Genomic DNA, 22820 nt, shown 5'->3' on the forward strand with positions numbered 1-22820 from the left:
TTTCGGATTGTGTCAAAAGAAACTTACTTGATTTTCAAGCAGCTTCTGCTAAGATTTTACCTTGCAAGATAAACAAAAAATTATCAGCTTTTTTCTTTGTTCAGTAATGTTCTTTTAAATTTTCTTACATGTTTTCTGAAGTCTTTTCGTTTGAAGAAATACAGGAGAGGGTTCAAGAAGCTGTTTATCAGTGGTAACAACGTAAACACACGAAACGCTTCACCCGTCGAACACCAAGTACCTGAGACCAGACCTGCAATGTGTATGCTGACAGGTAACATACAGCTTATATAGATGATCGTAAAAAGTAAGCATATGAGACAGGTAAGATATTTTTGTTTAGATCTCAAATGTGATTTTCTCCAGCGCTGAAGAAGTGACCTTGATGGATGTTTAAAAAGTGATTTGTCTCTATCAGATCGGATAGCTCCAACACTCGACTCTCCTTCGTCACTTATGGTGCCAGTTGTAGACGCCCTCTCACGTAGAGGCGGTAAAATCAAAGTCGAACGATGCAAGGGTGTTACACCCAAAGATTTCGCCCTCCTTGTCAATCCCCTTGGTTGTAAAAGTAACTTAGGCTGTTGTTCAATATTATTCTGTTTTAAATCTTCTACATCATGTTTAGTACTGTCATCTTGAGGTGTAATTTCAGGCAGAGGAGCAATAGTATAGTTACAATTGATATCAGTGGCCGGCGAATCCTGTATACGAGCATGACATGACATATTGCGACTGACTTCCTCCTCGCCACCACCGTTCTGTAAAGTACTTTTTATCATGCTCTGAATTCTTGGTTTCACTTTATTTGAAGCTTTTATTGCTTTCAAAAATAGTACAGTGTTTGATGTAAACAAAACCATAACGATCAAAGTCACTATTGCGATAAAACTGATATACATAAAATACATCGAAAGGCTTGTTTCACCCATTAGTACACTTGTCACACCCAAGGAAATAGGTATCACCCAGACAACGACTATAGACTTGATAACTTTATCTCTTGATATGAAAGAGTGATATTTTAAAGGTTTTTGTACGGCTACCAGTCTATCCAACGTCATTATAATTAGTGTTAATCCAGAAATAAGTATGGCTACACATAATGGTGAAATCAAGTAACTGTTATAAGTTGAAATTTTATCTCCGATATTTTGAGCTAATACAGCACCGACTACGATGGTTACGATTGGGACTAGTAAATCAGCGATACTTAAGGACAAGATTAATAGATTGTTATTGTTTTGACAAAGTCTACGGAACCGGAGAAAAGTCAAGATGGTTAACAAGTTGATACCAATGGTGAATGCACATATGATTCCAACGGGTATGTAATAGATAGAACTGCCAGAGATTAGAATAAAATCACTACAATGAAGTGATATTTCAGTGTGGGGTGGGTGTGTTGTGGTACTATTACCACTGTCAATCAGATGTTGTTCCTCCATCGTTAGGCCTTTTTCATTAATTCTTGTTCACATTATTTATGATTATTCTTCTTTTTCATTCTAGAGAAAAACATAAATTAATAAATGTGTAAAAGTGTCGGCTCTAATCAATGTGAAATCTTTTGAACGAGAAAAGTTTCTGTGGAAGTGCGAAGGAGAAAGAAACGTTTGGGCCATTTGACATGTGGTTAAGACATTCGACAAATTTGACAAGACAACAATCACATCAGGTATTTTGTTATCTTGTTTCATAAATCAAGAAACATTATTATTTTTGAGACTAATGTAAAAGAATAATACGTGACTAGTTTGCTCAGAGAGGGTGCAAATTAGCTCAGAATTCATTGCCAGTGACAAACAGGGTTCTTTTTTCAACCAACTCGTATTTGCCACTGTTATTTCTCCAGAATATTCGACGGTCAAGATGACTATGTCAAATTAATCAATTTTAGATCGTGACGTTGCTAATCGATGCAATTTATAATACTTCTCTCATGAGTTAGTAAGCAATATTGTTACTCAAAAAAATCATTGAAATTTCAATTAGATAATTTCATAGTAAATCTTCTAGCCGTTACAATGCAAAAAATGATCAGTGTCTCTTTAGTAAACGAAATTATTCAATCATTTAGTTCTTTAGGTCTTGTTAGGTTGAATCTTTCCATCCTTTTTCATGACCCATTATATGTAAATACTGCCATACTTAACACTACTTAACAATCCAAAAGTCCACTCGAAAATCAAACGCTATTCTAAATCCTGATTGGTTTATTAGGCCCAATTACATCCAAATTTTGATATCCAAGAGTAGACTTTTATATAGTTAGCCGTAAGAACAGTAGCTCGTCGATTTGTTTTTTTGAGAAAATCTCAACCAGTAGAAAGCTAGTTTCGTAAAAAGACCTTAAAATAGTTCTTCCAACAAAAGAAAGTCCAAATAACGTATATACAACAAAACATCCCGAAACAAATCAGCATCTAAGATTAAAAAAATATTTTCAAGACTCAGTCACCTAAGAAATTGAAATAGGTGAAAAATGTTATAATCTTCACACGAGATTTCAAAGCAAGCCTGCTGTGATAGTCTTTTTATAGATACTAAGAATTTTTCCTAAATTTCTCCAGATGAAAAATATTATGAAAAAGAATTGTTCATTCTGTTTTAGAAAGCCGGTTACAGAGAGATTATCTCAGTGTTTTTATTAAAATCACGAATAAAAAAAAATATGAAACAACTCATTTATGGTCTTAATTAGATGAAGATACAATTATTTTTCCTTTCCCTTATCAATCACATTTTAACCTAAACTTAATGGAGAATCGCCTTTGCCGATTGGTATAGACACCCCCTTCTCACAGATCCACTGGGAACCAATTGGCCAAAATATCGTCCCCAGTGGAAAATTGTACTCCAATTTCTGTCCTCACTGAAAATAGTCAAATAAGCCAATCCTCACTGCAAAATATTATGCTGTATTTCCCATCCCCACTAATTTTTCTGACTTGAAAACAATGAAATTCAAATTCCCAACCATAAGAAATATGGGAATATCAATCCCCATCGAGTTTTAGTCTGCTATTTTTATCCCAACTGACTGAAAAAATCCTACCGGGTTTGTGAGAAGGGGGTGTGTGTAGGTCTTTTCCATTAACAGTTACAACCAGGCCAAAATGATGTGTTTTCTACCGAGTTTTCTTTCTTCTCAGGCAAATAAAATGTGTTGCTTGAAATACTTCTACACAACCATAAATTCCATTTTGTTTAAAGGCCTGAAAGGGTTAAAGATCTTGGTTGGGAAATGAAGCAACTTATTTCTCATCTGAAAAATGCGGCCCGCGTTGTTTATACAAATACACACGTAAGATTGACAAAAAATCAGATCACCAGATTTCGAAAAATATATGCTTCGTAAAAAAAACAAAGAAAACGCTACACTCGATCTCTCATTCCAAAAAATAAGGCGTAAGTTTTATAGATTCAAATTCCCTTGCTTGAGAAAGATAAGATTCCACTCTTGCCCTTCGACCTTTAACTCAATGGTGAATACCTTAAAAAGAGCTCCTCAAATACCCAGTACCCATTACAACTTCTAACAGTCATTGAAAAATATAATGAGGGATATATCGCGACTTTTCGAACAAGGAAATGTCTAGATCGTTAGTTAATGATAAGCAGATGGTTCCAAAAGATAGACTCGGGCTAATCAAACTCAACTTTCATCGAATTAAAAACCACCTTTTCCGACAAAAGAAAGAGAAAGTAGAAAACTTATTTTGCTCGTCGAATATTCAATTTTGCAATGAAAAGTTTATCCCTCCCATTTCGTATAAAAATACATTTACTAAGTGATATATTGTACTTACAATTATTCAAAGCTCAAACAGACCTTAGTGACTTTGTAATAATTGGGCTTAAGTTCTATCACAAGTTCTTCCAGAAAAGACATTACCTGTTTGCAGATTTTCCGGTGTTTTCCGGAGCATAGAAATGAAGCTGTACGAGGAAAAAGTCTATCTTTGATACCCTTTAAATTAGATGGTTTTGAGCTCGCTGAAATAGGGCTGGAATATCAAAGAACAATCGAAAATTAAGATGAAATATTCTTGAGGAACAGATACGAAATACTTCCCTCAAAATTAAATTTGTCTGGTCATTTGCCAAAATTAAGTGTCGTTACGATTTGGTCCACCTTATTTTTTATTAATTACAAAATAGTGGGTCATTTCGCCTAATCGGTCCTCAGTTAATGGGCAAGCCCTCAATCCGCCACTGTCTAATTTTGAACTTCCACAAATTTGGACTGTACTTTAATGGAATAAACTTTCGCGGGGATTGAATTTTGCGGATTTCGCGGATTGGGGTGTCATCTGCGAAAATCCGCGAAATTAAGTACCCGCGAAAAATCTTTTTAAAAATTTTAAATTTCTATCGTCGTTTTTTCGTCCCGCAAATCAGACTACTGAAACCCGCTTTGAAGAAAATCTTTTCGTTATTTTTCGAATTTTCGCACACTACCATATCAAAATTTTAAGAGAAGTTATGTTTGCTACCCCGATTTTGCAAAATTTGGAATCACTTTAGAAAAATTAGATTTAATCCTGATCCGCGAAATTACGCAAAAAATCAGGGAACTCTTTAAGCGAAATTAATCCCGGCGAAAGTTTATCTCATTAAAGTAAATAACGCCTATACCTATAAAAATTTACTAAACAGGCTTCAAATTACTGAAAATGACTTAAATGGGCAATAATTGTCCTACTTTGATTGGTAGATTGTTTGAAATTTCATTTAGAATCAAATGCTTTCTGTAATCTCTTTGGTGTATCACTCACTAGGTGCAGTAATTGCTTCTCACCTTCTATACTATAGGGTAATTTGGCGAATCAGCCCCTTCGCCAAATTTCCCCACGCCAAAATTTCTTATCTTACTGTATTAGCCCTCTGATTAGCTTTAAATGATATGAAAAAATTGATTCAGAATATGCTGTCCTATGACTTTAACAATTATTTAAATTATCTCTGTCGTTTTTTTGACACACTATGCCTTTTGTCTTTGAACTTTAAAGGAAGAAACTTTAGCGGTCAAATCACGAATATTAAGTTCCGCGAGAAATACCGAAGGTCGCCATTCGCGAAAGTTAATTCCCTTGGAATATGTAGTCCAGTAGAAATTCGCCCATAATAGGGTCAACCTAGAAAAAATTATTATAAAAGGTTTCTATATACCGTTGGAAAGATAATTTTATCAGCTTTCAAATGAGAGGTAGAGTCAATTTTTTTGTCATGGGGAAAAAAAGTTATGGACCAAAGAGTGAGAGGAGGCTTTCTAAGCAAAAAGCAGTGACCCATTAAAAAATGTCAATTTTAAAAGTTTTTAAACAGCTAATTTTGATGGTTCCATCTGATAGAGCTGGAAGAGTAGATGTCCAGAATGGGGTCATTTGTAAAATTTGGTCAACCACACCCTGAGAAAATAGTCATAATGGCTGAAAAATCGTCATTTTTAATGCTGACGTCAACACTTTAAAAATTAATTTCAGCACTCAAAACCACTTTCAACGGATGCGTCTCGAAGAGTACTATCGAATAGAGGTATAGTTTGTTAAGGTACTATGGCGAGATCTTGAGATATTTGCATTTCAAATTTTGCTGATTCAGCATATTTGAGCGATTTTGATGGTTTTTTGCTGAGTCATCAAAATTTGAAATGCAAATATCTCAAGATCTCGCCATGGTACCCCAACAAACTATACCTCTATTCGATAGTACTCTTCGAGACGCATCCGTTGAAAGTGGTTTTGAGTGCTGAAATTAATTTTTAAAGTGTTGACGTCAGCATTAAAAATGACGATTTTTCAGCCATTATGACTATTTTCTCAGGGTGTGGTTGACCAAATTTTACAAATGACCCCATTTTGGACATCTGCTCTTCCAGCTCTATCAGATGGAACCATCAAAATTAGCTGTTTAAAAACTTTTAAAATTGACATTTTTAACGGGTCACTGCTTTTTGCTTAGAAAACCCCCTTTCACTCTTTAGTCCATAACTTTTTTTCCCCATGACAAAAAAATTGACTCTACCCCTCATTTAAAAGCTGATAAAATTATCTTTCCAACGGTATATAGAAACCTTTTATAATAATTTTTTCTAGGTTGACTCTAAATTCTACTGGACTAATGGTCAAATTTGGTCAAACGCGGAAGTTGATTATCGCGAAATATAATTGAATCAGAGAAGTGCAAAAGGATAGAAAAACAGCTTCTTGAAAACAATAGAAATAGGGTTATTACTAAAACGGTGAACAAGAAGTAACGAGAAGTAACTCGGGGTACCTAAGGCACTCTCCCAATGGTCGCATGAGGTTCCGCCCCTTAACGTAAATATCTTTTAGTCTTTTTCCGAAGCATTTTGATATAGAGAATGAGAGGGGCATGGTCAAATGGTCCCGCTTGCTGAAAAATCGAAAAATTTCGAAAATCTTTTTTTTTTGCTACGAGAACAAAATAAATAACGTACTTTAATCACGAAATTGACGCTCCTTTGTCTTACTTTTGTCGGCAGATAATTGTTTTAAGACTTATGACGTCATTTCTAGGTTTACTTTTCGGGCACCTACTCTCGGGTACCTAATAGCCGTCCCCCCCCCGCTAATTAATTTTTCGAAAATTTTCCACCCAGGACATTCTTATTCCAACCCCCCGCTTATTAAATATTGGGAAAATGTTTTTGAAAGTTCCCTCTTTTGTCCTAATTCTGCTGAATTAGCCTCCTTTTCAAAAATTTTCCACCCAGGACATTTTTATTCCAACCCCCCCGCTTATTAAGTTTTGAGATTTTTTCCAACCCCCCCCCCCCGCTTATTCCAAACCCCCCGGCTATTAGGTACCCGAGAGTATATCTCGTGATTGGCTTGTCTGTTTCCTTTCAAATTTGGTATGTGACACCTTGACAATAATGCCTTGTAATTAACCTAATTAGTTTTTGCCCTTGCCGCAGAAAAAATTTCTTCTTACGCTTATCTAACTCCTACGCTCACTTTTTTCCGCGTGATACCGTTCCAGCCCGACTAGAGTGCCAGTCTAGGACGAGCCGTCTTATCTTGAACTTTTTCTATCGACCTTGTCAAAGCTAAAACAAAAGCGTTTTTAATAGAAACGATCAGAATAGTTTGGGTAATCAGAGAAGTTTTTCTATTCCATTTCATTTCAAGAAAGTAAATTCCCAAAATCGATTTTTTCGCCTCGCGAAAATTTCTTCCTTTAAAGTACTTGATTGTTTAAGGGAATATGTTTGAATATTTTAGTAAAATTGGCAAGAAAAGTGTTTCATCGAGAATTTGCTGTTGAGTTTATTATATACATCCTCTATAATAATCATACAAATAATTATCTGAAAAAAATTATCAAATTATACAAATAAATGAAAACTATAACGTGCTGAAGCACTGGGCTCAGCTCGTGTGAAAGCCCAATTGTAAACACTTTTTTTAAACAGAGTGATGAGCTCTCAGGATAATAGAAGGACGACATTACCCAGGGCGATAGGCGCTCGGGGTTAAGGAAGACTCAATAATAAACCCAGAGTTATAGGTGTTCGGGATAAGAGAGACCAGATTGTAAACCCAGGGTGATTATTTTTTTGTACCTTTAGAATTCAAAAAAAAATTTCAAGTTAACTATCCAATTTAATGACGTTAAATAAGCGCAAAATTTCAGTAAAATGGGGATAACTCGGGAAAAAAAATAAAATCTCTAAGTTTTATCCTAAGGAAGGTGCGTGTCAAATTTCATCTCCGTAAATCAATTATTCCGCTCTCTACGCTGCCCCAAAGTTTGCGGACGCAAACATACATTCTGGGATTCTAGCTCAACTGAAGTCGAAAAGTGTGTAATTCCTTAGAAGTGCATTTGAAAAGAAAAACCAAATTTTGATGGAAGAAATATTTGTGTTTACCGATCAAGATAAAATGGTTATTATCCAAAATCAAACTCATTTAAAACCAAACTTGCTTATAAAACCCCATAAAATCTTAAAGTACACATGATAATATATGGAAAAAAATGTTTTAAATTGTAATTTATATATAAAGACAGAAGCAGCCGGCGGAGAGATTTTTTAGAAATATGTGTTCTTGTCTTCTAGGAGACCAAATGTTATGACCTTTCAAATATTTATGCAAATTATGTGTTCTGATTTCTAGGAAACCTTTATCGCACTATTTGTCTTCCTAAACTTGTCACTACATCATGGTTTGATGTGTTCTCAAATATAGGAATAACAGTTGGCAAGATAAACTCGAAAGATATTAGTTTTTTCCACGAAAGATTACATCAATTTTCTCTTGATTATACCCCGGTCTCCTTAAAAGATGTGTTCTGAAACTCTCTAGGGTTACCTAGACAACAAGAGCACGTTAGATGAATTTGATTATACCCCTGTCTCGTCAGAACACATCATTATTTCTAGCTGATTAATTTTCGAAGTTCTGATCAGAACAGATCAAAATTTCTAGCTGAAATATGCTCTCAGAACACATCGGAAAAAAAGGTCGCCTCGCCGGCTGCTTTCGGAAAGATTTAAATAATAGCTACATATTCTAAATATTATACAAATTAATTAAGCACCATTGACTAAGGCAACTTTAGCGGCAAAATCATCCACGTGTTTTTGAATTTCACGAGCTTGATCATTTGTACTTGCACGAGGGTTTTTCTCAACATACAATGCTATCTTTCGAACTGCATCAGCCTAAAATGGAAATTTCCAAAATTGATATAAATCTTGATATTCCGAAAATTCAGCCTTTACGTTTAAGTTTAAAAGTTTTTCCCACTGATTTGCAAAACTTTATGATATGCATTGATTATTTTATACATTTCGTGAAATATTCTATTGCGCAAAAAAAATTGTTGTGATGATACACATTTTTTATAAGCAACTCCAATTTTTGGGTCATCAGGGCTGGGGTTGCTTGGCATTCTAGCTCATTTTCTAAAATATTCCTTGACCACCCCTGATATTATATAATATTTATACTTATTGGGTCAAGGGCTATTGTCATGCTTAGATTATATTAAAACCTTTTACTTTACGAGATAGTGAAATAAATTGGCTAATTTCAGGGCTGGAGCCTTAGCAACTTGGTTGCTTATAAAAAAATGTGTACAGAAGGATCATAGCTTACCCTCAGAGCTTCAATAATTTGGTCTTGTTTAGTGAACCGACGATACAATTCCTGGATGACTTTTGCACCAGTGACGAGTTTCAAAGCATTTTTACCATAAGCATTGTCACTAAGGTATGCAAACAGTGCAATCTAGCGATGAAAAAGAAAAAAAAAATAATAGAATCAAGAAGAGGCCCTTTGTACCCTTTTTAGTTACACCCCTGTGTCACAGACTTCTGCTGGAAAATTTCTCAAACTTTCGTCGATGGAAAAAATAACCTACAATTTAAGCCCAATTGGGAAATTACGTTTGATATCATCCCCACTTAAAATCCAATGGAAAACTTGCACTCTAAAAATATCTCCACTGGAATCTTTGGGCTAGAAACAATAGAATTTCTATTCATATTGGCATTTCGATAGAAATTCTTATCCCCACTGAGGGAAACCTTTCACCGGGGCTGTGAGACAGGGGTGTATGATTTAGAGCACCCCACCTCCACTATGGATTGATTCTCACTCGCAGAGTTTCACTTGGCCAGCGAATGAACATTCGCTCAAATAAACCAATGCAATGTGAAGGGAATTGGGTGTTTGTTCAAGGTGCAGTTCAAGGTGCTGTCTTCATCATAAAAATGATTTTTAAAATATTTTTTCCATAGACTAAATGTATTTTTTTATTCTGCAAATTTTATGTGGTTTTTTCTATCTGACAGAGAAAAGATTCTTCTAGAAAAAGGTTACAGATTAGGTCTTACATAATATATTCATAGTGAGCAAGGGGTCCCACCAAAAAAATAAGGTCCCAGCACACATTAAAACCCCCACCTAGAATCAATCATGCATGGTCCCACCACTAAGTATATCCCCCACCAAGATTTTGAAAAATTTGAATTCCCAGCAGAATTTCGATGATTGAAACATTGAAAAACAAGTGATACTTTTATGGACCTACCTGGTTATGCATTTAACACATATATAATTGTCATCTACGTGAGCATGAACGTTAAACAATCATTCAGAACAAAAACAGTGACGATTAATTAAAATTAGTCATTTGTTTCTTATGAAAAAAACGTTTAGAAACCAAAATTTCATGCTCTTGAAATATTCTTTCATATTCAAGACTTCGTGAGCATAAAAAGACATCTTTCTCATCGAAAATTGAGTAATTTGGCTAAGAACATTGATGTATGCCAATTAATAGTGATTCTTATAGATAAAGATGCGTTTTTTTAGCTGAAAAGTTTTTTTACAAAAATCTGCTTGACCCATCTTTTACCTACTTTCATGCAAAAAATCAGAAAAAAACAACGATCCAATATTTCACAAAGTCCAAAAAACCCTTTTTTTAGCCGTTTTTTGGCCCAAATTTGCCCAAAAACATTTTTTTTCGAAAATCGGGCTCAGTCACATTCGAGGGTTTATAGTTATGCATCTTTGTCCAAAAAATCATAAAGAATGAAAGAGCCAATCTCGAGAAAAGCTAATACCTAAGTAATTGATAATGTGCTTATAAAAAAATATCGAATTTGGCCAGTTTTTCTATAAAAACACACCAAGCAACCAAAATTTCATGTCTAAACACACATATTCTTCAAAAGTAAGCCCTCATGAGCAAAAAAAACTTCTATCTCATAAAGAAATTGAGTAATTTGACTAAGAACATTAATGTATGCTTATTAATAGTGATTCTTATAGATAAACATGCGTTTTTTAAGCCAAATGATTTTTTTTGCAAAAATCTGCTTGAGTCATCTTTTACCTATGATGGTACCCTACTTAATGCAAAAAATCAAAAAAATTTAATGATCCAATTTTTAGCCGTTTTTTGGCCCAAATTTGCCCAAAAAATTTTTTTTTTCGAAAATCGGGCTCCGTCACATTTTGGCCACCACTGTTTTGCACCTTTGTACCAAAAATCAAGTGATTCCTATGATTCAATCTCGAGAAAAGCTGGGAACGAACGGACAGACGGACGAACGGACAGAGGTGAATTTATAGGACCTTCACCCCACCGGGGTAGGTCCAAAAATAGAAATGGAAAGGGAATGTATGGCCATACATGGGATGGAAAATATAAATTGATGTTGATGAGATGTTTCAATTTTACAACCAAACCACCTTAGTCCAACCTTAAAAAATCAGGTCCCACCTAATCCTGCCCCCCCCCCTGAAATCCCAAAAATCGGAAGTCCCAACTAAAGATTTTGAACCCAAATCAACAAACCCCCCCTTAATTTAGGGGGGGTGCACAATACTTATTTCTTTCAATAAAAAAGACGAAGGCAACCTTTTTTTAGACAAATATTTCCCGAGTAAGATGATATATAGAAGCAGTTTTCAAAAAAATAAATTTTGAAATTGATGTATCCCAAAAATGTCAAGGTCTTATGTATTTTTATCATATGGAGCATGAAAAATCTTTGTCGCAGAAGAACTTGTTACACTCGAGTATATCAAAATAATCTTAGCATATCAAAATCAATATCGATCACTTGGTATACTTTAACTTATGATGATGTTATTCAACAGAAATTCAATATCCAAATCCCTAATTAGAATTTCATGTTGAATAGATCCAGCAGCATCAAAACAATGATGAGAAAAAATAAGTGCAATCATATGATAATTATGCATTAATGTTTCATTGTTTTAATGCTGGAGCTTTTAATCATTTAACATGACATTTTGATCAACAAAAGGGATTCCATCGCGTCTAGAAAAAGGCCCATTATAATACTGCACTTACCTATAACAATCCAAAAGTTCCCTTAACAATCAAAAGTGCCAAAATCCAAAAAAACTTGGATAGTACTGAGGTATAGACACTTTTTTACAATTTTGATTGCTAAGGAAACTGTTGGACTGTTGTTATAGGTAAATAATGTAGCGCTTTAATTTGTTAGGCCTTGATTTTGTTGATTACACGCTAAAGTAAAAATAATTGCGCACATGTAAATACAGCTGGTTTGAAACGCAGGTCACATGTCAACAGGTCATAGGTCATTGACACAGGTCAGCTTTAATAAATGTAAAACACAAAAGAAAATGTTTCAAAATTATCATACTGAAGGTATTCTCTATTCATCTAGAACCTTCTTAAAGGTCAAAAGAATTTATCCAAATGCTTACCATGTGCTTTTGCATTCTGTGTCGTGTATAACACAGACCTGTGGCTGTTATGTATAATACAAGTATTACAGGGGTGAATACAAGCGAGCGCAAGCCAATCACACATTTTCAGTTATAACTCAAATTTGGTTCAAGAAAATAATTTATGTTTTGGTGTCATTTTCGTCAATATTTCGGGATGATAATTTGTCTTTGAAATCATTTAAATAGGATATTTTGTATATAATTTCATTGCATATAATATTTTAAGAAACATGACCTTATGAACTATATGTTACGGATGCATTAAAATTTTCGGTCTGTAGTTGTTTATGACCTGTGACCTGTATCTATGACCTGTTACCTGTTTACCTGTTACCTGTTGACCTGTGATCTGCCTTATGAACTAGCCGATGTAAATAATTCAGTGTTTGAGGTCAGGCAAAATAACCAGGAAATGGCCTATTCAGCAGTATGCCGATCTAGTTGGGTGTCTTCTCCCTGTTAGATCTTTTTCTTGGAAAGTTGTTTTTCAAATTAGTTTTTGAGTTGGGTCAAATATTTTCATTCATGGCTCAAAAGTTTTTGAAAATGCTAATTTTATTAAAATTAAAAAGTGACTTGTTTATTTTTTCTTAAACCCCTTTAGCAGTTTTGCAGCGCATTCTTTTGCTTGTGCATAAAGTACCTTAAGGTAAGGGAATAAATTTTCGCGAGACAGCTTCCTTCGCGAAATAATTTAATAATTTAATAATTAATAATTTAATTTTAGCGGGACTTATTTTTGCGACTAACTTCGACTGCAATTTTGTGCAAGGATTTAATTTTGCGTATTGGCAAATATTTTCAGATTTTCACATTTTTTGTTAGTTTCATTACGAGATTTTGTGTGTACAGTAGAGTCTCCATAACTCGAACGGCTACGAGGAATGAAAATTTATTCGATTTATAGTGTTATTCGAGTATGGAGACTCATTTTATAGAGTTTCTTAGCCTATCAAAAAACTTAGAATTTTTAGCGTGAAAAAACTTAATTTTTGAGAGGATTAAGCTTCGTGAATTTAGTGAGAGATGAGAGTAAATCTTCGAGAGGGATTATATATTTCACAAAAAAGGCGAAATTTACGAAAATTTCCCTTTTTTTCCTTTTATAAGGTAAACAAAAAAGCTCTTTTGCAGCATTAACTTTTGATACACATTTCAGCCACACGCTAGTATGAACTATTTGAAGAAGTGACTGCAAAATAAGCAAGAAAAACATTATCAACCATAAACCGATCATGTAGATAGAATTCTTGCACTAGGTACGCTAAATAGGTTTTCACAACTTTCTGTTTGTGCGCAGAAACTCAAGCTGAAATCCGTATGCAGCCGCCAACCCACAGTGTTTTTGGCGGGATGTTTTGTAAGTAACCCCCACAAAAACAGGTCTATAGGGCAGAGCGAGCCCCTGCCTGTTGCTAAGCAGCAGTTCCAAAAGCCTTCACTGTTTAAAGAGGTCCTAGTTTGCCGTTCAAATACTATGCCAACCTCCAACCCAAGGTCGATGCTCACACCAAATATATTGGTGTGTGTACAGGCCAATTCCAGACTGGATAAAAAAAGAGTAAAAAAGAAGGAAGCAGAAGGATAAAAAATGAATTTTGCTGTAGAAAAAAACATGCTTGAATTCATACCTCAGACATTAATTCCACATTGTCAAGTTCCTTGTTATTTTGCAGGAGAGATAAAATAGACTCCATTTGATACTTTCTCTAAACAGGAAGAATAAAACTATGGAAAATATAAAGACTAAAAATATACCAAAAGCAAGCCAGCACCACATTCGTAGCACTAAACCTTTAGTCATGTGAGGGACGTTTTGAGGATTTTTTGACCAAGATTAAGGAATTTCAAGAAAAAAATACCGGCATTTCGTACCCCCATTTTCTTAACCCTCCCCCTCTACTGCTGCGAGAGCAAAGGCATTTTCTTTAGAGTAAACTGAAAACTGAGTCGTCCATAATTTGTATCAGAATCAGGGCTTGTTTGTATATCTTTTTGAGCGTTTTAAGCATGTGAATACTAAATTTGAACTTATTTTTTTCGCTTTACTTTTTTAAAAAGAGCTCTGGCCATGTCCATATAGTTACATCCCTATCTCACAGACCCGGTGGGCGGGAGGTGGGAACGATGGGACCAACAATACATTGATCATTGAACAAATCGGGATGACGAGGTGCCTTTAAAACGTGACGCTAGAAAGGGAAATGATAATAGAGACTTCATTTTTGCTTTAAATAGAAGGTAGTATATAAGGCTTGATAGGAATCATAATTTCCAGAATAGGAATGATCTACTTCAGTATAATATTTAGTCCAAAACACCAAAATTAAGATATTAGGTACTCTACCGAGGTGTCTTTAAAACGTGAGACTGGGAAGGGAAATAATAATAGAGACTTCGTTTTTGCTTTAAATGAAAGGTAATAAATAAGGCTTGATAGAAATCATAAGATCCAGGATAGGAATGCTCTCCTTCAGCATAATTTTTAGTCCAAAACACTAAAATTAAGATTTTTCGTACTCTACCGAGGTGACTTTAAAACGTGAGGCTGAGAAGGGAAATAGTGATAAAGACTTCATTTTTGCTTTAAATGGAAGGCAATAGATAATGGTTGATAAGAATCATAATTTCTAGTATAGGAATACTCTCCTTCAGTATGATTTTTAGTCCAAAACACCAAAATTAAGATATTCGGCACTCTACCGAGGTGTCTTTAAAACTTGAGGCTGGGAAGGAAAATGGTGATAGAGACTTCATTTTTGCTTTAAATGAAAGGTAATAGATAATGGTTGATAAGAATCATAATTTCTAGTATAGGAATACTCTCCTTCAGTATGATTTTTAGTCCAAAACACCAAAATTAAGACATTCGCCACTCTACCGAGGTGTCTTTAAAACGTGAGGCTGGGAAGGGAAATGGTGATAGGGACTTGATTTTGGCTTGAAATGGAAGCTAATAGATAATGCTTGATAGGAATCATAATTTCTAGTATAGGAATACTCTCCTTCAGTATGATTTTTAGTCCAAAACACCAAATTTAAGACATTCGGCACTCTACCGAGGTGACTTTAAAACGTGAGGCTGAGAAGGGAAATGGTGATAAAGACTTCATTTTTGCTTTAAATGGAAGACAATTTATAAAGCTTGATAGGAATTATAATTTCCAGGATAGGAATACTCTCCTTCAGTATGATTTTTAGTCCAAAACACAAAATTAAGATTTTCGGTACTCTACCGAGGTGACTTTAAAACGTGAGGCTGTGTAGGGAAACGATGTTAGAGACTTTATTTTTGCTTGAAATGGAAGGTAATAGATAAGGCTTGATAGGAATCACAATTTCCAGAATAGGAATACTCTCCTTCAGTATGATTTTTAGTCCAAAACACAAAATTAAGATTTTCGGTACTCTACCGAGGTGACTTTAAAACGTGAGGCTGTGTAGGGAAATGATGTTAGAGACTTTATTTTTGCTTGAAATGGAAGGTAATAGATAAGGCTTGATAGGAATCACAATTTCCAGAATAGGAATACTCTCCTTCAGTATGATTTTTAGTCCAAAACACAAAATTAAGATTTTCGGTACTCTACCGAGGTGTCTTTAAAACGTGAGGCTGGAAAGGGAAATGATGTTAGAGACTTCATTTTTGCTTTAAATGGAAGCTAATAGATAAGGCTTAATAGGAATCATAATTTCCAGAATAGGAATACTCTCCTTCAGTATGAAAATTGGGTAGAAAGTTGAATGTGGTGCTGGAATTGCCGAATGTGGTGCTGGAGCGAAAACGAAAGTGCCGAATGTGGTGCTGCGAAAGTGGTGTTGAACGTGGTGCTACGAATGTGGTGCTGGCTTGCTTTTGGTTAAAAATATGTGGAAATTTTTGGTTTTGTTTTGATATAAAAAACCTCCGCCATATCATAGAAATGATGACGTAACTTTTGACTAATCAGAATCTGCGATAGCCTGATAGCCTAGAAGTACCATCCACCTGTCCGCTCAATTCAAAAGAGATTTTTAGATTAAATTTTAGGTTATATTCGAACTCGGTTGGGCTGCTTTATTTTTCAAAATGGTAGGCAATTTCAGCATTGTCAGAGTCCAAGGAAAGGTGTGTCAGCACAATTAAAAGTCATCAAATTTTAAGTTTTGCACAACATACAAACGCCTTGTCATCATCGTCAGCATTCAGGTATAGCACTATATATTGCATTTTTCATTTACTAATTTTCATCATTAAATTATATTCATAAATCAAAGTGACTGACAAAAAAGCAAGTGGAGGTACCTACCAGCAGTAAAAAAGAAATAAAAAAAGCATCACAAGCTAGCAAAACAAAAAACAAGATGGGTAAAGAACAAGCAAGGAAAATTGTTGAAGAGGCTATTACCAAAGACAAAGTTGTTGTATTTTCAAAGACATATTGTCCATACTGTAAAATGGCAAAGGGAAGTCTTGATAAAGTTGGAGCAAAATATGTTGTCATTGAATTAGACAATCGTAATGATGGTGGTGCAATCCAGGATGCCTTAGCAGAAATCACAGGTGCTCGAACTGTAAGTAGACTTCATTTATGTTTAGTTTAGTTTCTTGTTTGTTCTTGAACAAGATTCTTATAAAAAAGAAAAAGAATTACATTTGTTGTAACTGACTAGCTACCGTGAGATTGGGTAAGGGGTCACTCGCATATCGATTTTTCCTGCAACTAACGTCATTGTGACGCGAGGGGGTGGGGGGGGGGTTCAGAGCCTATGACGCTAAGAAATTTCAACAGAATATCGATTTTCAAACCTGTAACATTTTGTATTTCATCCTTCACTACACCTGGCATCTTAATTCAAATGCATAAAATATAACAGAGATGATACCGTGAGATTGGGTAACTTGCATCATTGGAGACTAACATGCATAGCCCTCAAATAAGTGAACTGTCTGGTCATTAAAATACAACTACACACCCTCTGTCCACCACTAAAACGATGTTTTGTTGCGTACGCAGCTCTACTCTACCATTTTTGTTTTGATTCAACTTTGTATTTTAATGACCAGCCATGTCTTTCATTTGAGGGCTATACATGCTAGCCTCCACTGATGCAAGTTACCCAATCTCACGGTATCCAATACCCTTCCGTTACGTTTGTAGGAATATGTTATTATCTCCCTAATCATAAAAACAGAGATACCGCAATAAAAAATAGATGGGCCGTATTTTGATATACAATGGATATACAGGGGTCGTGCTGACACGTCTGGGGACAAACAAATGTGAAAGTCATAAGTCAAAACCACTTGTTTTAAAACCGTGCGAAACGAAGCACAAAAATCAATGTGGCTGGAATATCAATATCTGTAATATAGAAGAAAAATTACTTTCATCGATTTTTGGTATATTTATGTAAATGACGCTAAGAAAGGGGGTGGGGGGTTCTTCAGATAGCGTCACAATGACGTTAGTTGCAGGAAAAATCGATATGCGAGTGATCCCTAACTTGCATCAGTGGAGGCAAACATGCATAGCCCTCAAATGAATGACCTATCTGGTCATTAAAATACAACTACACAGCTCCATTCGCAGCTCTACTCTACCATTTTTGTTTTGATTTAACTTTGTATTTTAAGGTATTTTAATGACCAGCCAAGTCTTTCATTTGAAGGCCATGCATGTTTGCCTCCACTGATGCAAGTTACCCGATCTTACGGTATATATAGGGGTTAAATTGAGTAGTGGTAAATTAGAACAGCAAAGTCAGTCAGGCGCATCCTGGAAAATGAACGGGGTATTTTTCACTTGCGATTGGTGGCAAATGCAAGGGGTCGAAAACAAAAGTGATGTAATAGCACTACTGAATACCCCACGCAATTGAACCGGGTTGGAAATATTTTGCTTTATTTCAAAGAACTGCATAGATGAAATTTTTTTTCCATGGGTCAATTTTGTCTTCGAAGATTGAAGAAACTTTTAACGAAAAAATAAAGTTCCCAGTTTTCTTCCTTTTTTTCTGTTTTCAGTTTGAAGTTCATTTTTATTCATTTTCATGCTTTTAGTCTGAGACGTCCTATCTCATTTGCACTGGGTGACGAATACCCCATGTAAATACTCATCCCGTTCATTTGCCAGGATGCGCTTGACTGAAAGTGATCTGTTGTGCAATGCTTAAAAGTAAAGAAAATCTAATGGCTTATTTTTAACATTGTTTTCATACCTCTCTAGCTATGAAATAAAATTGGATTGAAAATTAGACAAAAGAAAATTATGATCTGGTGTTTTGAGCCCAAACACCAAATGAAATTACCCCTTGCTTTTTGCAACCCGATTGACAGTACAATAAAAAGTATTTGTTTAGTATAATAGAAATTCTTTTTCTAGGTTCCACGGGTTTTCATCAGCGGAAAATGTATTGGTGGTGGATCAGAAACCCAGAATTTGGAAAAATCAGGACAACTTGCTACAATGGTTGCATAAGTTTTTAATTTAGCATTATTTCTTATTTTAGAAAATTATTTATAGTTAAATTTTAGTTAATTAAGAGTCTTATCAAAATTGTTGTTTAGGCAATCGTCAACAGTCTATTGAATAGGTGATTACTACAGCATAAATCTTTTATCATTAAAAATTATGCTGTAGTAAGTAGCTATTCAAAGACTGTTGTCATTGCCTAAATACCTTTTCAATTCAATAGAGTAAAGCAATTGCCCAAGGGGTATCTAATGATAGACTTTCAATTATATCAATTATTATTTATATAAACTACGAAGATCAATATTATATTGTTTTTTTCTAAATAAAAAAAGTCACGATATAAGCAACATATGTGTTTTTATTCTTTTGATTGAACTCATCAAAATTACCATTGCAACTTACTTACCCTAAGTTGTTGTTGTGATCAATAGCAGCCAGATTCACATTTTCCTTTATTATTCATTTCTTGAACCTCCCTCTTTTTGAAAACTTTCCCCTTTCTACAAAAAATTCTTTTACTCCCCCTTTCTGAGATTTTTTTGAACACCCCTTTTTAAAGGGAACTATAAATCAGGTCACAACCGGATCTTAAAACCTTAAGGTATAGGTCAACTAAAAATCCATAAGTGAATACCTGAAAATGTGTGCTATTGATTACAAATTTGTGATATGTCATTTAAAAAAAAAATAACTCACCCGAGCAGTGACTTTCCAGAAAGTACTGAGCTATCTCAAAGCATAGATGTAGATGATTCCTTAACCCTTCAAGCACCTTCCTATTTTTCAAAAAGAATCCTGGCATGCCCCTAAAATGTCAAGTGCTATGATGTTAAAATTTTGACAATCAAGACAGTGTGCAAAATTTCAATTTTGTCGCTTTGTTTATATTATCTGTTATTTACTCGAAATGCTCACTTTCAGCATAATCACTGACCTGACTTTAGTGTTTTCTATTTCTTTTATCATTCTTTTTGTGTCTAAATGATTTAAAAAAATTTAATGTTTCATTCTGTTTTCTTTTAGTTTAAAAATAAACATTTACAATAAAATTAAGATCAAAACATGAGTTTACCAGGAGGGTCTGCCACAGCTACCATGTCGGCACAAATGGCTCAAGCGAGTTTAGAAAAAGATTTTGATTTCCCACAGTTAGTTTTTGATATGATATCTGGTGTAGAGTCAAGCAAAGAGCCTAAAGATGAACTTCTGAAAAAGGTTGGCAAATGGTTAAAGGGATGATCAGATATTTGGCCTAACCTTATGTGGCTCTGAAAAAAGGTTTCCAAGTATTTCTGCCTACAGTAACTATTTTCCAAAGTCGAGATGTCACAAATTGAAATTTTTAAAAATGGATTACTACACGGTTCTTACGTTTAAATTTTATTATTTCTTATTGAAAATCAAAAGCTTGTAACTTTACTCGAATATTTCGACTTTGGAAAATATTAATGCAAAAAATATTTTGAGGTTTTGCCTAGGACAATAGAAGAAATTCAAATGTCAATTATCTCAAACCATCTGATTATCCCTTTAATTCATGGAATAAATTTATCATAATTTAGTAGTGCTTATTCTTTTTGAATACATGTTAAGGTTTTTTTGAAGGTGTTTCCTGGTATGTACCCTACCAGTCACCATTAAGAACTTAACAATGGGCTTTTCCAGAAAAAATTTGAAAATGGGGGGTGGAGGATGTAACATTTTTTAGAAATTTACCCCCATACAATAGGTCTGACCCCCCGGACAAGCATCAGTTGACCTGCTGGACATTCAAAATAACCCTCAAACCGAGCAAAATTGCCCCCAAACAGAGCAAGTTTACGCCCCAGACAGGACTAATTTAGTAGATTTTTCACTACCCCTGGACACTATATCCTCCACCCCCCCCCCTGTACAGATATTTGCTGTAAGAGAGCCCAATTTAGAGTCCATATTCAAAAAAACCTTCTTCCAATCTTTATTATCTTTCAGGTTGTTTTGTTCAAACAGAAAATGAATCAATGCAAAGAACTTCTAAAGAAGATGCCAGGCCTTGACCAAAGTCCAGAAGAACAACTGAGAAGCTTAAAACAATATCAAGAAGAACTAGAAAAGAAAAAGTAATTCTACTTCCATATCTTTCTTTCAGAATTAATCTAAAATAGTATTAGGGTTTGATGCAAAAATCTGGCGTTTTAAGAAAATATTTATGAGTTGAACATTATGAAATAAAAACGATTAAGAAAATTTCTAATAGCTTATAACATTTCTTAACATGGCGATTCACTCAGTGATTATTGGGTAGTAATAATAAAATTCTAGATGTAACGCAAGGAGAAAACAAAAGTTTAACATTTCGGCTTTGATTTTTTTAGGGAGGCGCTTGAAAAGCTGAAATATTTGGATGTTTTCACATCGGCTGCTGTCAAAAAAGAACCTTGAGAATCAAAGTCTTTATATTACATTATTATGTTCCACTCAAGGATTTCATCAAATTGTGAAATTTCCGGTATGGCAATGTAATTCCAGTAAAGAGCTTATTTGATGGTGTGTGCATTCACTATTGAATACTGGATAACAAGAACAATAAAATTGGCTTTCAACTTTGAATACACTATTCATTGCAAACTCAATCGGATTAGAGTTATTGAAATAGCTCGAGAAAATATGGCATACCATGTTGTGAGGAATGTTGTGAACTTGAGCTAAATAGTTGTACCTTGAAGGGAATAATTTTAGCGTGAACTAGAGTTGTCAGAATGCATCAAAAATATGTGTTTAAGGAATGTTAACTGGAGCTAAATAGCTGCAATCTTTATTTATGTAACAACGAATTTATAGAACATCCACTTTGGGACTTCAAATGATAACTAGTAAAAGGGTTCATAGGTGGACAATTAGGCAAAGGTGTTTTATATACCATTTTTGTTCATGGGCTCATTTTAATCCTTAACCCTTGGCAATCAAGCGCTCCCAGGTGGTGTAATGAAAGTATAATATTGAGTCTCGTTTTGCTCAAGAGCAAAAACTTTAAAAGCAATCGAGACTCAATATTAAGCATCAATTACACCACCTGGGAGCGCTTGAGAACCAGTTCATAGTTTTTAAAACGGTTATAGATTTCTCACCCAAACCTGGGTTATTTCACTTGGGTGTTGCTTTAATGGCCTTTTTGGCCCCTTTCTTGAATTATTCTTATTGTATGTTTATTATTGTATCAAGGAAACCAAACTTTCATTTTCTTAAGGTAAGTACAGTTTTAAAGATAATCTTTCATCAAACTTTCGTTAGAGATGCAGATATTTGAACCAATTGCAAAAATTTCTGTTTTTGTAATTCTTGTGATAGAAAAAAATTCATAAACTCAAACCTATGTATTTTTAACATCTTATAATGCAATGTTTTGAGGTTTTAAGTTAAATTTTTTTTATTTTTACAATTTCATTCGATTTCTATGGCCTTTCAAAACGCAAAAATCCGAAGAAGAAACAAAATGTTATGAAATTTCTTTATTTTTTTGTTTTTCCCCTTTTCCTTTCCATCTTATTTAACCAAAAATTATATTTCGATTTGTAAGGTAGGGTCATTTTTCCACCTGACCAATTGGATGTTTGTCCAATGTGCCTCTACCAGAGGCCATTCGATTTCAGAGCATGTTTAGTTCTCAGCTTTCAAATTTTTTCAATGTTACCCTGTAGTTCATCATCTTGGAAATCAGTGGCGTGGTGGCAGGGGGGGCCAGGGGGGCCAGGCCCCCCCAGCAGAGCCCTTTTGAGAGGGGGCGCCCAAAAATAAGGGGCGCCAAGAAGGATTTTTCAGGCGCCCATATCGAAAGATTGACAAATGAAAAAACAAAAATGGCGCCCCTCATCACCTCAAAAACTCAAAATTTTCTGGCTCGCTTCGCTCGCACACTCCCTTTTTTGTATTGTATTCGTAAGTAAAATGAGTGTATATATAGAGAGGGGCGCCAAAAACAAAAAATCTTTTAAAAGGGCACCATATTTGCCTTGGCCACCCCAGAGAAATTTTTCCCACCACGCCACTGTTGGAAATAATGTTTCCAACTTGTGTCCCTTTCATTAATTTTTTTTCTTATAGAGTTTAC

At 34.8% G+C, this 22820-nt stretch overlaps 4 protein-coding genes across 4 annotated transcripts; 2 read left to right on the forward strand and 2 right to left on the reverse strand.

Moving 5' to 3' along the window:
* Positions 1-16: 16 nt before the first annotated feature.
* On the reverse strand, positions 17-1501 carry LOC136798705 (D(2)-like dopamine receptor). The gene has a single exon (XM_067055358.1). It carries the CDS (start codon positions 1446-1448, stop codon positions 84-86), a length of 1365 nt encoding a protein of 454 aa, XP_066911459.1. The 5' UTR covers positions 1449-1501; the 3' UTR covers positions 17-83.
* Positions 1502-7273: 5772 nt separating this feature from the next.
* Positions 7274-14049, reverse strand: LOC136798711 (uncharacterized). The gene is made up of 3 exons (XM_067055367.1): positions 13907-14049; positions 9135-9266; positions 7274-8698 (listed from the first exon to the last, which is right to left on the reverse strand). The coding sequence occupies exons 1-3, from the start codon at positions 13970-13972 to the stop codon at positions 8567-8569; spliced, it is 330 nt and encodes a 109-aa protein (XP_066911468.1). The 5' UTR covers positions 13973-14049; the 3' UTR covers positions 7274-8566.
* A 2336-nt stretch (positions 14050-16385) lies between these two features.
* Positions 16386-19080, forward strand: LOC136798712 (uncharacterized). The gene is made up of 2 exons (XM_067055368.1): positions 16386-16829; positions 18641-19080. Exons 1-2 carry the CDS (start codon positions 16620-16622, stop codon positions 18734-18736), a joined length of 306 nt encoding a protein of 101 aa, XP_066911469.1. The 5' UTR covers positions 16386-16619; the 3' UTR covers positions 18737-19080.
* A 652-nt stretch (positions 19081-19732) lies between these two features.
* LOC136798710 (mediator of RNA polymerase II transcription subunit 9-like) lies at positions 19733-22193 on the forward strand. The gene is made up of 3 exons (XM_067055366.1): positions 19733-19948; positions 20705-20832; positions 21088-22193. Exons 1-3 carry the CDS (start codon positions 19796-19798, stop codon positions 21152-21154), a joined length of 348 nt encoding a protein of 115 aa, XP_066911467.1. The 5' UTR covers positions 19733-19795; the 3' UTR covers positions 21155-22193.
* The last annotated feature ends 627 nt before the right edge of the window (positions 22194-22820 follow it).

This window comes from Clytia hemisphaerica, unplaced genomic scaffold, assembly GCF_902728285.1.
Source record: "Clytia hemisphaerica strain Z4C2 unplaced genomic scaffold, Clytia hemisphaerica genome assembly, whole genome shotgun sequence".
Classification (NCBI taxonomy): Eukaryota; Metazoa; Cnidaria; class Hydrozoa; order Leptothecata; family Clytiidae; genus Clytia; species Clytia hemisphaerica.